The 14,635-nt window shown below is 43.3% G+C and overlaps 1 protein-coding gene across 1 annotated transcript in view; it reads right to left on the bottom strand.

The window, feature by feature from the left end:
- Positions 1-14,635, bottom strand: part of BBOF1 (basal body orientation factor 1) — a 134,837-nt gene that overhangs the window by 33,359 nt on the left and 86,843 nt on the right. The window contains exons 3-5 of the mRNA XM_078659872.1: positions 12,327-12,392; positions 7,276-7,419; positions 6,094-6,174 (exon numbers count right to left, since the gene is read on the bottom strand). Coding sequence (XP_078515998.1) covers positions 6,094-6,174; positions 7,276-7,419; positions 12,327-12,392 — 291 coding nt within the window. The remainder of the gene's footprint in view (positions 1-6,093; positions 6,175-7,275; positions 7,420-12,326; positions 12,393-14,635) is intronic.

Here is a 14,635-nt window from a genome sequence, read left to right as displayed (position 1 = left end):
TGAATCCTGATGGTGCAGTGAGCAAGGGACTCACGTCTGAGCATACCCTTCCACACTTGTGGTGGCCAAAATAATTTCAAAAGGGGGTGGTGATGGACAGAGTATCTGAGTTAATCAGAACACTCCTACCCAGTCAACAGATCAGGGCTTGATCCATCACCGTTTTTTAGCTCACTGCACCATCCCAGTTCAGAACCTGGCTATATGCAAATTAGTCTGTCCCTGGCCCAGTGCATCATGGGAACAGGGCAGACCAAACTACCAAGCCAATTCTTCACTGGAAAGGAAACAAGCTTCCGGGGACCGGTTTCTGGCATTACAGCCGTCTTCGGCCCGGCTTGCTTGAATCCTGATGGTGCAGTGAGCAAGGGAAAAACGGTGTTGGATTTAGCCCTGATCTCTTGACTGGGTGAGAGTATTCTGCTTAATTCAGAGACTCTGTCCATCACCACCTCTTGTTGTAAATATTTTTGTCCACCCTAAGCGTGGAAGGGTATACTCAGACGTGAGTCCCTTGATCATTGCACCATCAGGATTCAAGCAAGCCGGGCCGAAGTCGGCTGAAATGCCAGAAACCGGTCCCCGGAAGCTTGTTTCCTTCCCAGTGTAAGAATTGGCTTTTGTAGTCTGGTCTGCCCTGTTCCCATGATGCACTGGGCCAGGGACAGACTAATTTGCATACAGCCAGGTTCTGAAACTGGGATGGTGCAATGAGCTAAATAACGGTGTTGGATTTAGCCCTGATCTCTTGACTGGGTGAGAGTATTCTGCTTAATTCAGAGACTCTGTCCATCACCACCTCTTGTTGTAAATAATAGTATTTCTGGGCAGGCTTCAGCACTGCAGGCATCTCTCCTGAGGCTGAGAGTGAGGCTTGAAGTACTGTACTGCCGGTAACCTGTTCCTGTAGGCCAGTGCACAATATTATTCTCATGTTCCCTCTGCCTGCTATAGCCTGCTCCTGACACAGGTTAAATAAAGGTAAGAAAAATAAACATTTAGTGAAACCGAGAAATAGCCTGGGAGAAAAAAATTGTTTTAAACTCTGTTTTTGTTTGAACACTTTGTAAAGCTACCAACATTAAAATGTTGATTGCAGTCTTCATTCACGCACACTTTAATCTCCCTCTCCAAGAATTGACTCCGACACAAAGCTTAATGCTTTGGCCTTCATTTTTGGAGAGGGAGATAGACGCATTTGACAGGAATCAACATTTTTGGCAGTATTACCTATTATTGGTGCACCTAAAAACAGAGTCTAAAACTCTATTTTTGTTAGCGCCAAAAATAAAATACTGATTTTCCCTATACTCATAATGTGGTGTTAGGGCCAGAGTTGCAGACTTAGAACTGCGAAACCAGGATCAAATCCTGGAGTTAGCTCATCATCCTGTGATTTTGGGCAAATAACTTAATCTACCTATAAACAATGAGTGTTGGCATTGTCTAATGTAATTGGTGCTCATGTAAAGCACTCCAGTACCTTCAGGTCATGTCTGCTACATGAAAAATGAACAACAAGGTAAAAACAAAGCATTAATATAAGTAAAGACAGCTATTTAGTGGCTGATTTGTAAATTGTGGCTTCCCCGCTTAAATTGTTCTTGGGTAAATACTTTATTTCACTCAGAATTCTTTTTCTTCATTATAGATTATGAAAGCACTTTCAAATATGTGAGTTCAGAATACTGTTTATTGGGTAATATCCCAGACCCCTGTGTATAAACATTGAGCTCCAGGGGTATTTGGTGTAGGCGAGATGTGGAGAACGCGCCCAGTGGATGATTTCCTGATGACATCACAGTGTATGCTTGCCCTCTGCCTCTTCCTCATATACAGACACATCGCAGTTTACTGGTCATCTGGCGGGGTCTTGAGCGATAGGTTAGTGCTGCAGCGGCGCGAGTAGACGCCGCACGAACTTGATGATGCCATTCTGTTCAGAGTAGACATACTATAAGTCAGTTTACAACTTGCACAAAGTGTTCGGATAAATATGGCCCCTCACTCCTGTGGCTCCCGATTGTATGTTTCTTAACCGCCGTGTGCACTGTGTGCCTGTTCCTCCAAATGGCAGGGGCAGTTATTAAGTGATTGAAAACTGGGAGGAGTGCTTTGGGACAGCTACCCATTCCATAACAACAAGTAGTGGACAGAGTACCCACATGGCATTTAGATGGCATCATGAAAGACTATGTGGACTGTTGAAAGGTGACAGTTGGATAAGAGACGTGAACACTATGGCATATATGTACGAAGCTCGTGTGCAGACCGTGTGCAATGTGGAAGGAGGGCAGAGGTGCGAGATTTGTCTTTACATATTTGAGATTTTGCAGAGCAGGAACTATATCCTCTGCAAGATGGGTGCAAAAAGATTTACACACAATATAGAGATCGAAACGAAAGTACTGATGATGTATAAATCAGACTGTTGCAAATAATAGAATGTGTTCTCATTATGACAATTTGCTAATGGTGGTGATAATGGAAAGAGCTTAAATTTTCAGTGGCCTTGTGTATTATTGAGACAAAATGCTAAGATTGCTACTGTTTGGCAAGGTCTTTCCCTGCTTTCTTGATTGCCAGTTTAAGCAGTCAGCCTTTGCACCGACCCTCTTCCAGTTCCAGTACTCTCCTTCCTCCATTAGGCACGGTCCCCTGGGCTTCCTGTCTTTTTTGCTTTGTGAGTCTCTCCTGCCCCCTCTTATTTTGAATCATTCGCCCCTGATCAAGTGAGACCATCTTGGGAGTTTCCCCCTGAAAATTGTACACTCTGTTGCACTTGTGTCAGATTCCTGTCACTGCCCAGATGGGTGTATCACACTTTCTCTGCAGGTGTTGTTGCAATGGGAAATGGGTATATCCGGAATATAAATTTACATTGTATCTTTGAGGAGAACTTATTGATTTTTCACTTGTCTCTATTTCTGCTCCCTTGGTATCACTGCTATCTGTCTAGCTACCCCTTGTTGGGGAGCTTGATGTCTAATGTGATATGCTGGCAAGCAGGGTACACTTAACAGAGTAGGGATTCACCACTACAGTGCACTTTTAAGTGTACTTCTCTCTCTAGATGCCAGAAATGGACAACTGCACTCTAAAGAGGTAGTTGGTGTATGGATGAAGAGAAGTGCAATCTGGATTAGTATATATTGTAAATAATAGTGAAATTCTACTTGTAGGCAGTGTGTTCACAGCATTTGAAGCACGAGTATATGTCACGGAGATGCATGTGGGGGAAAGTGAGCATAAAAATTGATTTCAAAAGTGCATCAGCAGATTTGAAAAAAGAACAATTGGTCTATCATACCATCACATCTGCAGGTTGTTTGTGCAGCAAAGGGTGGTATATGTGTACCCTGGGTCACTATATGAAAATAGGCCTCTCTCCTGAAATCTCAGAGCAGAATACATTAGAAAAGAACTGTAGCCGGTTTTGCCTTAGTTTGTTATGTTAGGAAGGTCATGGGTCATGTGGAGAAAGCAAGTGCATTCTCTGAAGAGGGAAGTTCAGATTTGATGATGAGAGAGTTGCCTGATTACAATTACTGCAGGAGCGCCCCAGTCAGTGCTTGATAATGTGTGTATGAGGACTGGAGGGAGGACACTGACTGATACTGATTGTGTCTTCCGTGTGTACTGACTGGCGTGCTCATGTAAAGCCAGCCGCGCTAATACTTTCGGGTCGCGTTCCTCCTATATAAACATTAACACTTTTTGAAGTGCAGAGTGACTACTTCTCGAGATTTTGTCTACAAAAAGTGAACTATACGTTACGTTAATCATAGCATTTCTTCTTGAATGCTGCTAGTTTGTGACCTGTTTAGTTGTTTGTTTAGTTGTTTGCAGTTTAAATTAAAAAAATCTGTGAGGTTCTCAGAATTGTATCTTGAAGTCGGTTATGAAGCACGGTGGTTATACTGAATAAGCAGCTACCATGTTGTTGTTATATGACATCCCTTTATTAATGTAATAACTGTACTTTCACAATTGCTTTATTAACCTTCTTACTTCTCATATTTGCTTGAAAATGCACCATTGACCCACTCTTTTTTTCAAAATTTCCTCAATGAGAGAACCGTCCAAACCCAGCTTTATTTGTTCCGGCTCGCTCGCTGCGCTCGCTCGCCACGGTGCTCTCTCACAGAAGGTTTACGCCTCACCACTTTCAAATGTCACTAGGCACCATTGATTCAGTCAAGTTTTTATGGAATTGCAGGTTTGGGTTTGTCTTTCAAAGTTTCATGTTATTGTCCATTAATGTCAATTCTAATTCAGACCCTTCATAGTTATTCTTCAGTCATAGGCAGTTCCTGATACAATAGGACCGCTCTTTGGCATTGTTCTGATTGCTGCCGTTCCTGAGACAATAGGATCGCTCCTTGGCATTGTTCTGATTGCTGCAGTTCCTGAGACAAAAGGATTGCTCCTCTGCATTGTTCTGATTGCTGCCTCAGTTAAATAATCTGCTTTTTGAGGGTTTACCACTTTCTCATTAGAAGTTTGAAAAAGACAATATAGAGGCATTTCATTTAAATGTTGGATGTTTTCAAATAAAATATGCCAGATTTTTGGGCGGTGGGGTAAAGTGGTAGGTGGTGGGTTGGGCCACCGAGGGGGGCCCCCTCCATGTGTTTTGCAGGGGGGCCCCCTCAAGTTTCGTTACGCCACTGCATGCAGGCCTCAATGAATGTCAGCTTCAAATACGGATAGCGGCAAGGTGTGGGCGACATCTCTGCAATGTTGTCAGTCAAAAACACAAGACCAACTGCCCATGAATCAGCCAGGCTAGACTGCGACCAGCTAGTTTTTTTCCCTGGCTGGCAGGTCTCAGCATAATTTCATCTTCCAATATCGCAAAAGGCAGATTCCAGGCCATATTCTCACAATGGTAAGGGGGAGAGCAACTGAACCAATTGCCTTGGATTTATCAAGGCTAGCCAGAGCCATTGCGACCAATCTTGATGTGGTAGGGCATGATGCTACCGCTTCGCATAACTTTATCTCTAATCCTAAGAAAGTCAGATTGCAGCACATATCTCTACAAGGTGAAGGGTTGAAAGGATGGGACCAAGCCCCTAGAAATTAGAAAGACTATCCCAAGACATGACAACCTGCCTTAAAGTCAATGGGTGATTAGTTTATCTGCACTATGCCTGTGCGGCCTAAAGTTCGTTCTTGCATAAACAAAAGCAGACCAAAGCTCTGCTCTCATAGATTCATTTATTCTACGGTGACTGGTGAAGGATACATTGCCAAAAAGAATATTTAAGTGAACGTGGGACTCGATAGCAGCAAACAGCTGTATAAAGCTAATGTACTTGGGGAGCCTTTAATGCTGGAAACGTTTAATACTCAAGTCAGTTTGCAGCATAGTTTTACACTGGCATTCCACTAGGCTCGACCTAAAAACACAATAGAAAATCATAAAAAAAACAATTGTGTCATAATTGCAGGTACAGCAAGGCAGGGCGGGCTTGTATAAAACCTAGGCTTTTCAACAGCGGTTTAATAAAAATGCTACGGGACTGCCTATAAAACCCACAAAACAGTAAAATTAAGAGTGTCCTGTGGAGACCAGGTGTTGCAGCCACAAGAAGCTAAATTGTTAACTAGGCTCCTCCCTTTTGGCACAGCCAATAGACAGTGTAACAGGTTTAACCGGAAGCTTGGTGCAGGTGTTGAGTTTTTTACACAGAGGTAAGATGAGGTTGAATGAAGGGTACCGTCTTTAATAAAAATGAACCTACGCTTACATGCATCAGTTCAGGTAATTCACCACCCTCTACCTTTTCATGTCTTTTAGATGACACCTGTTCTGCCCTAGAACAATAAAAATAATTATTCTAGGGCAGTGCTTTTTCAAAAGAGCTTTTAAGCTTAACCTGGACAGCGACGTCATGTTGGATTGTGAATAATGAAATTGTGATTTGGGGCATACATGTAATGCTTGCACCTCTAGGTGAGTTGTGCATCGAAGGTACACAATGTCGAATTGCTTGATTATCATTCAGAATTACTAGATTCATTGAGCATCACCTATATCCAGCTTGCAGGGGAGAGAACCAACCGCAGAACATGACCCAAATTTACCTTCTCCTCAAAGAACTTGTGCTCCATCCATGCCAAAGCCTCCTTGTGCTCCCTGTTGGCTTCTCTCATGCTCTCTTTTATCTGGGATTTAAAGACAGTTGCTTAGTTCACAAGAAAGATCAAGAGCAGAGGAGCAACAGCAGTCTTAGGGAGGAGTGCAGAGAGTGGACATATTGGAGAGCTCAGTTTTCGAACTAACAGAATTGTAAATTGCAATTGAAATCCACAGATCAGAACATACTATTCCAACATGAAAAGTCTACTTGCATATATTTGACAGGATAACAGTTTGAAATGGTTCAAGCTTGTAAATGACAAAGTTAAGAAAGAATTTTAAAAGGAGGTTCAGTTGAGAGCTGTGAGGAAGGAGTCAGCAGAAAGAGTGGGAGGGGCAATGCATAGCTTGAAAAGAGGGCAGAGACATGTACGGATGGATGGGTGTGAGATAGCGGGGTACGTTGAGGGTGGAGCTGACCTCGGAGTGTACAGACTTGAGTTCTCTTCGGAGAGTTCCCTCAAGGTGATGGTCCATTGCTGCTCTTGAAGAGGTCTGAGAGTGGTGGGAAGGTGAAGTCCTTAGAAATCAAATGCTGAATGTAGGGGTACTACTGTAAGCCTCGAGAGGAGAGATCTGAAGGCAGAGGTTTAAAGGAAGCACCTGAGAGTAGGGTTCTTGGTGGAGAGACAGTTGCAGGCCCTGGAGAAACTGAAAGGATTGTGCAGACCATCGAAAGAAACTGTTGAGGGAGGGGTGTCAGAACTTGCATTGAAGAGCAGAACGCAGGGAGTAGAGTTAAAGTGCAGGCCTCTGAGAGTAGAGGGATGGTTCAGGCCTTGGAAAGTAAGGGTTTTAGAGTGTAGGGACAAATCGGGCCTTGGAAAATAGAGGTCTGGAGAAGAGAGATCTGACGTGGGAGAGATAAGGCTGGCCTCTAAAAGCAGAGACCTGAGAGCACATGGATATTTCTGGCCCGTGTGAGGAGCTAGCTAAAGATAGAGGTTTATTTCAGCCTCAAAAAGTATGGAAGTGACATTGAACAAACAGTGCAGGTCTAGAAAGAAGAGGTCTGGGGTTAGATGGATAGACTAGGCCTTGGAAACGGACATGTAAAGCGGTCCTAAATACCTTAGATATGTGACAGATGGGGGCCAAGGAAATAAGACAATAGAGAAAAGACTCACATCATCCAGTTCTTTTTCCATCTCAGTTTTCCTCTTCCGGAATTCTTTAATCACTTTCATTTCACCCTGAATTAAGCGCATTTCATCAACTTTTTTATTAAACTTCTCCTCCAGGTTGTTGAGCTGGTCAGAGTATTTTTCCACCTGCAGATATTAAGTTCCGACATATAACAACATGAAAGATGAGCTCTGAGTATGCACGCACCTGCGACAGTCTCTCACTATGTACATCAGAAAACTACATACACGATGCAAGCAAAAATATTTTAATAATTTCTTTGCATCATAAAAAGGAGCCTCATTGGTGAGTCGGCCTAAAAACAAAATAGCAAATGCAATATGTTTACAAAAAACAGAAAAAGCAAACAACGGACGACCGAGGTTGAGCACTTCAATTCCACATGTTTCATGTATTTTGGTTAGGTGCAGCTACTCCTAGCATCCACCGTTGATGGATGCCAATGTTTCAAGAAAGTTCATGGGTAAGGAAGGTGCACTCAGAGAGAAGTCAATCAAAAAAGACAGGTACAATCCATCAATCTTCTTTTATTAAAGTTGTCATTTAAAAACTGACACACAGCCAAGTTGTCATTTAAAAACTGACACACAGCCAGTTTTTAAATGACAACTTTAATAAAAGAAGATTGATGGATTATACCTGTCTTTTTTGATTGACTTCTCCCTGAGTGCACCTTCCTTACCCATGAACTTTCTCAAATGCAATATGTTGTAGAGCATTTCCTTTTGCCAAGCAACTCTAGGGGTGAAAAGTAGAGTTGGATATCCAAGGGTGAGTACGTAGAGTGATTATTTAAGGCTGTATAAGTAGGGTTAAACATTTAGCATAGAATATGTATATTTATATATCTTGGATAGATTATGTGTACTGCATGCTTGGATATCTAGGATTAAACATATGGTTGGATATACAAGAGGTGACTTTATAGCATTGAAGATTTAGGATTATGTTTTAGTGCTGAATAACTAAAGTTGAACTTGTAAGAGTTATATATCCAAGGCTGAAAGTGTTAAGTTGACTATCCAGGGATCATTATGTAGGATTGCAGATTTAGGGGTCAAGGTTGGCTCTATGTAAAGTTGAATATTAGGGCTAGATATATAGAATTGAAAATGTAGGTTCGTATATCCATGTTTGAATATGTAAGGTTGGACATGTAGGGTAGAATATGTAAGGCTGGTGGACCATGTAAGGCATGGCAGTGCCCATGTAATGTGGGTTTTGTAGAGGCTGATTGTATATCATGGTTGCCCGTAATGTTGGGGAAGAGTTGTAGTGGTTGAACTGTATGGTTTAGCATTGAACTTTGGCCAATGTGATTACTCATACACTTTGAATGTCCTATCCACAAGGCCTATGTGCTAATCATAACTGACCAGACCCAAAATTCTTGCTCATGGAGGTGATTTACAAGAGTATACCTCAACTCACTAAGCCATTAATACCTGTCCAAACAGCAGGTGAGAAGGAAACTTAAAAGCTCACCCTAGTTCACCGATGGAGTTAGTGTCACAGAGCTCCTGAGCACATGCCTGGTCCAGAACATTTTCTCAGCAAATTAAAAAAGATCAAATGTTGGAGACTTCAGTGATGATTGACCATAAGCCAGAAAATGAACAAATAGGAAGTAACTAGAGCAGGGCAAATTAACTTCCTTGTGATTTTGGTACCTTTATTTCTGCTACGTAAAGGTTTGTAAAAGCCTGTCCAAAAAGATGCTGTCATTTAGAAACTTTAAGAGGGACATGTACCTTAATCCTCATGTGCAGACCTTTCTAAAGTTTATGCATCTAGACCTCACCCATGGCTAGAAACTAATAACGTGTATACTCTTCCAGATGAGTTTGTGGAATATCAAGGTCACAATCGGGGTACATTTACCTACAGATCTAATGCAGCTACGTCTATAAAAGTAGTAAATTCCACTCCGGTGCTATTGTTTGTATTGGTAGACTGTCTGGATCAAAGAATTAAGCAAAACACCAGCAAGATACCCAACACGGTATTGTACAGGCCTTTTTACTGGAGCAACTGAAACTATTCCTCCCAGGACGCGTCAAGTGACTTGGTGGGCTGACTGGCTATCCAACATACTTTATATGGCTCATGAATGTTTCTTCGTTGTTTCTATGTGTCAAATTGTCTCAAGCAACGGGATCACACACTATATATTTGAACCATTCAGATCCAGGGACCTGGATGTAATATTCCATCATCTGAAAGCCCAGTTCAACTGCAGAGCTGTTGTGTTTGCAGCCATTTAAGTACAGCACCATATCATGAATAGGAGGGAGTGTTTTGAATTGGGGGGGAGGGGGTGTTCTATAACATGGTATTTTTGAGCCCTTTACTTCATCAAGCCCCTTACCTTGGTGCATCTGGTATATTAAATTGTTGTTGGCCCTGTGTGATAGGGGAGGATGTGTATGGTGGATGTTTAAAATTGGTTGTATAGAGTAGGGTTGGTTCTTGCAGTGATCACCATGCATTCTAGGGGTAGATATGTAGAACAGAGTATATACTGTAGGGCAGGGTGGCTACAGTAATGAATGGACAATTGTCTATACAGCATACTGGTGACTTGGGTGTGTATTATATGTTTAGTTGGATATGGCTGAGCGTGCAGTGTTAGTCATGTAGTGTAGACATGGACATCTAGGCTTATATGGATGGATGAAAAATACATTTTTAAGCACTTTCTAATAACACTTCTGTTGAAAAGTACATAGGTTACAACAACTTCTCAAGGCACTTGAGAGCTTGTTGCCTACATCCAATCTCATCAAGAAGGCTACTGAAACAACTAAGATTTTATTCACTTTTGAATTTGAAAAGTGATGTTTACACCTGACAGCTCAGTGCTACACCTACCTGCCAATCTTGAAAATATTGAGAGAAGGAGGCCTTGTAAAGGGTGAGTCTGGAGAGGGATGGGGCTTTCGGCCCATCACTGCCTCGCCAGTCCAGGTGGGCATCTCAGCTGCAGTGGGACCAAGAAGAGGTAGTCAGGCTTGGAGCCCACCGCAGTTTGGGGAAACACTCTCCATGAGCCAGAACCCCTGATGGACATCCGCACCGCAGAACCTCCATGCACAAGCTTAAGACCCACTCTGTGTAGGGATTTTCAGCTAACCTTGGGCTCACCGAGTGATATTAGCTCTTCGCTGGGAGAATATGAATAGAGCTGATCCTTTGTGATACACCTTGCTCCTGCGCTAGATACATAACACAAGCATACATAGACAACTTGTAGGCAATGAAGAACTCTCATGACTTCAGAGACGTGGCCACTTCTTAACAAGCCTAGCCTTACCTAAAGTCCCATTCTTGTAGTTTATGTAGGTGTTTTTGGGCAATGCACAAATATAGGGATAGGAGAGAAAAGAAAGGGGTAACTGTTCCCGGTGGTATCTGCCCCAATATATTGGGTACACTTTTGTGGGACCCAGATGTCCAGAAATGGAAAGACCCCTAACCCATTGAAGACAGAGCTCGTAACCAGATCTTGCAATCTAGTTCTTTTTTCAAATGGATTGGAACAAATAGGTCAAAGTTAATCAGAATGTGGATGCTTAAATAATATTTAATTATTGTTCATCTTGGAGTGTGGAAAAAAGAAAAATCGCCAACACACGTTTCACCCCCTGCGAGACGTAGGCCTGGGGCGTTCTCAAGGCTTGAGTACCAGGTCGGTGCAAGATACAGTTGAAATCTTTGTGCTCCATCCAAGCCGTACAAATATAGGGACTTGTCATAATCCAGCGTAGCTTTGATTAGTTTTGATTCTATCTCAAAAAGTAGTGACTTTCATATCAGGTGGTACAAAAGGGGGTGGTGATGGATGGAGCATCCGAACCAATCAAACCCTCACACCCAGTCAAAAGATCTGGGTTTAATCCATCACCGTTCTTTAGCCCACTCTGCCACCCCAGTTCAGACATGGCTATATGCAAATCAGTTTGACCCTGTGCCTCATGGGAACAGTCCAGCCCAAACTGCCAAGCCATGCCTTCCCTGGACCGGAAACAAGCTTCCGAGGACGCCATAAGTGTGGCAGGGTATGGTCAGACGTGAGTCCCTTGCTCACTTTGCCACTGGATTCAAGCAAGCCGGGCTGAAGACGGCTGCAATGCCAGAAACCGGTCCTCAGAAGCTTGTTTCCGGTCCAGGGAAGGCATGGCTTGACAGTTCGGGCTGGACTGTTTCCATGAGGCACAGGGTCAGACTGATTTGCATATAGCCATGTCTGAACTGGGGTGGCAGAGTGGGTTAAAGAACGGTGATGGATTAAACCCAGATCTTTTGACTGGGCGTGAGTGTTTGATTGGTTCAGATGCTCCGTCCATCACCACCCCCTTTTGTACCGATTTTGGCCGCCATAAGTGTGGCAGGGTATGCTCAGACGTGAGTCCCTTGCTCACTTTGCCACTGGATTCAAGCAAGCCGGGCTGAAGACGGCTGCAATGCCAGAAACCGGTCCTCGGAAGCTTGTTTCCGGTCCAGGGAAGGCATGGCTTGGCAGTTCGGGCTGGACTGTTTCCATGAGGCACAGGGTCAGACTGATTTGCATATAGCCATGTCTGAACTGGGGTGGCCGAGTGGGCTAAAGAACGGTGATGGATTAAACCCAGATCTTATGACTGGGTGTGAGTGTTTGATTGGTTCAGATGCTCCGTCCATCACCACCCCCTTTTGTACCGGGTTTCATATCAGGTGGCATGAGACAAATCTTTTTACGGTTTGTGTATATATTCAATATGTTTATAATAGCATACTATGTGTACAGCACGGATGGATGTGTAAGCTGCAGCATGAAATGCTGTCCATGGCCCACAGATGTGGATGGTAGGTTGGTTATGTATCGGTGGTGCATGCAACTGTACTGTAGGTGTTTTTGTGTATGACTGGTCTTGTAGGGTTGTGTATCCAGAGATAAGTGTGCTTTGTTTTCTGAATGTGAAGCCTTCCATGGATAAACATTTTGTATGCCTTGTGCTTGGCCTTATGCAGTAGGGTCATATCTGATACTCACCATCGTCTCGTTCTCTTTCTGCGCTTCCTTCTTCTGGGCCACCAGCTGCTGTTGTAGTTGCTCAATCTTTAAAAAGATTTTAAAAAGGAATCAGCAAAGAGGGTGTTCTCATCACATCATCACCTAATTTCCTCCCATTCTGAAGAGGCCTATTAGAGTTCAGTGCATAAACTACCATGGCAGATACTGGTTTCACCCGGGCTCGAGCTGTTGTATGTGCCCAGTTCTAACTTTTGCAATGGGCAAAGATGTGTGTGCGAAGAAAGTTGGCATCCCCTTTATTGTAATTTGCATAGATAAGGGTACTCCTGACAATGTCTCCTAAATCGGGGTCTAAATAGCATATATGAAAAAAACATTTAGGAAACACATTTCAGATGTAACTTGTAACTGATGTATCTTTTGTAACAATGTGTTAACTTGTAACTGATGTAACTGTTCTCATGTAAAGCGCTCTGATACCTCCGGGTCTAGCCAGCGCTATATAAAACTCAAATAAATAAATAAATAGTGGATTTACAGCTTTGCATCATACATATGTAAACACCCAAATACTGTTCAGTATCAAAAAGATAGTTTTATTCACTCAACTATAGTTATTTTTGGTATATACATTGATATCCACTTATTCCGCATCATGCAACCGATAATGTATCAACCTCCCATTCAAAATCCTCCCACGTGGACGAGAAACCTATCATAGATCAACATGAGCCACCTAGAAGAAAAAATAAGCACGCTCCTGCCCATCTCCCCTGACGGCCGCTCCACAACAGAACTCACATCACACTACAACACAACCATGGCGTCCATTCTAGACCAACTTGCCCCCCTGAAAATGAAAGAAACTAGGAATATTCCTTCCAGATCCTGGTTTAACAAGGACATCAATGCTGAAAGGAGCCACCTTAGAGCTACTGAACGTCTATGAAGAAACAATTCCTCTACAAGCCTCTGCGAGCAACTCAACCAGTTGAATGGTCAGATCACCACTTAATCCTATTCCACATCACGCAACCGATCATGTATCAATCTCCCATCCAAAATCCTCCCACATGGACGAGAAACCTATCACAGATCAACATGAGCGACCTAGAAGAAAAAATAAGCATGCTCCTGCCCATCTCCTCTGACGGCCGCTCCACAACAGAACTCACATCACACTACAGCACAACCATGGCGTCCATTCTATACCAACTTGCCCCCCTGAAACTGAAAAAAACTAGGAATATTCCTTCCAGATCCTGGTTTAACAAGGACATTAACGCTGAAAGGAGACAACTTAGAGCTACTGAACGTCTATGGAGAAACAATCCCTATACAAGCCTCTGCGAGCAACTCAAAGCAACTCGAAGGAACTACAAAAAACATGTCAACAAGGAAAAAAGCAACTTTTTCTGCACCGCCCTTAACAATGCAAAAAACAGGCCTGAAGAACTCTTTTACATCATCAGGCAACAGACCTCCAAGACCTCTGCAACCCCAGTCCAGGCTCCAAAGACCTGTGCGACAACTTTGCGACAACTTTGCCAACCCCTCCTGAAAAAACTCAACCCCAACAACCGAAACCAACAGGATAAAGCCCCTCTCGAAAGCCTGGAAATCCTTCGACCTTGTACCCGAAGCGGAGATTCTTAAACTAATCTCCTCCTATAAGCCTACATCCCACACCCTCGACCCTCTACTCTCCCAATTATCCAAAAAGCTGAAATTCTCACTCGCCCCACTCTGGAGCGAAATCATAAACAGCTCCTTGAAAACCAGTAGCATTCCAGAATGCCTTAAAGTAGGCCAAGTTACGCCTCTATTGAAAGAGCCAGGCTTAGACAACACCGACCTGAACAACTTCAGACCGGTTTCCAACCTCCCCTTCCTATCCAAAATCCTTGAAAAGTGTGTTCTCAAACAACTGACGCAGCACATAGACAACATCAACCTACTAGATAGCCACCAATCGGGCTTCATAAAAGGCTGTAGCACTGAAACCGCGATCCTTAACATTGTGGACGACATCCACAAATCCCTTGATGCTAACAAATGCTGCCTACTCATCCTCCTAGACCTATTGGCAGCCTTTGACACGGTGGATCACAATCTACTCATCAAGGCTCTTCAAGACAGAGTAGGTGTGGATGAGGTGGTCCTAAAATGGTTCTCCTCATTCTTTCAACTACCGCGCCCAAAGGGTAAAAATCAAAACCTTCACGTCTGACCTACACCCCGTCAACAGAGGTGTTCCCCAAGGCTCGGTGCTCTCCCCACAATTGTTCAACATTTACATGGAACCCCTCACCACCCTCCTCAAAGAA

The sequence above is a fragment of the Lissotriton helveticus genome, chromosome 9 (genome assembly GCF_964261635.1).
Source record: "Lissotriton helveticus chromosome 9, aLisHel1.1, whole genome shotgun sequence".
Classification (NCBI taxonomy): Eukaryota; Metazoa; Chordata; class Amphibia; order Caudata; family Salamandridae; genus Lissotriton; species Lissotriton helveticus.
Note: the sequence above shows the minus strand (reverse complement) of the source record. Positions and strands in the feature narration are given on the sequence as shown.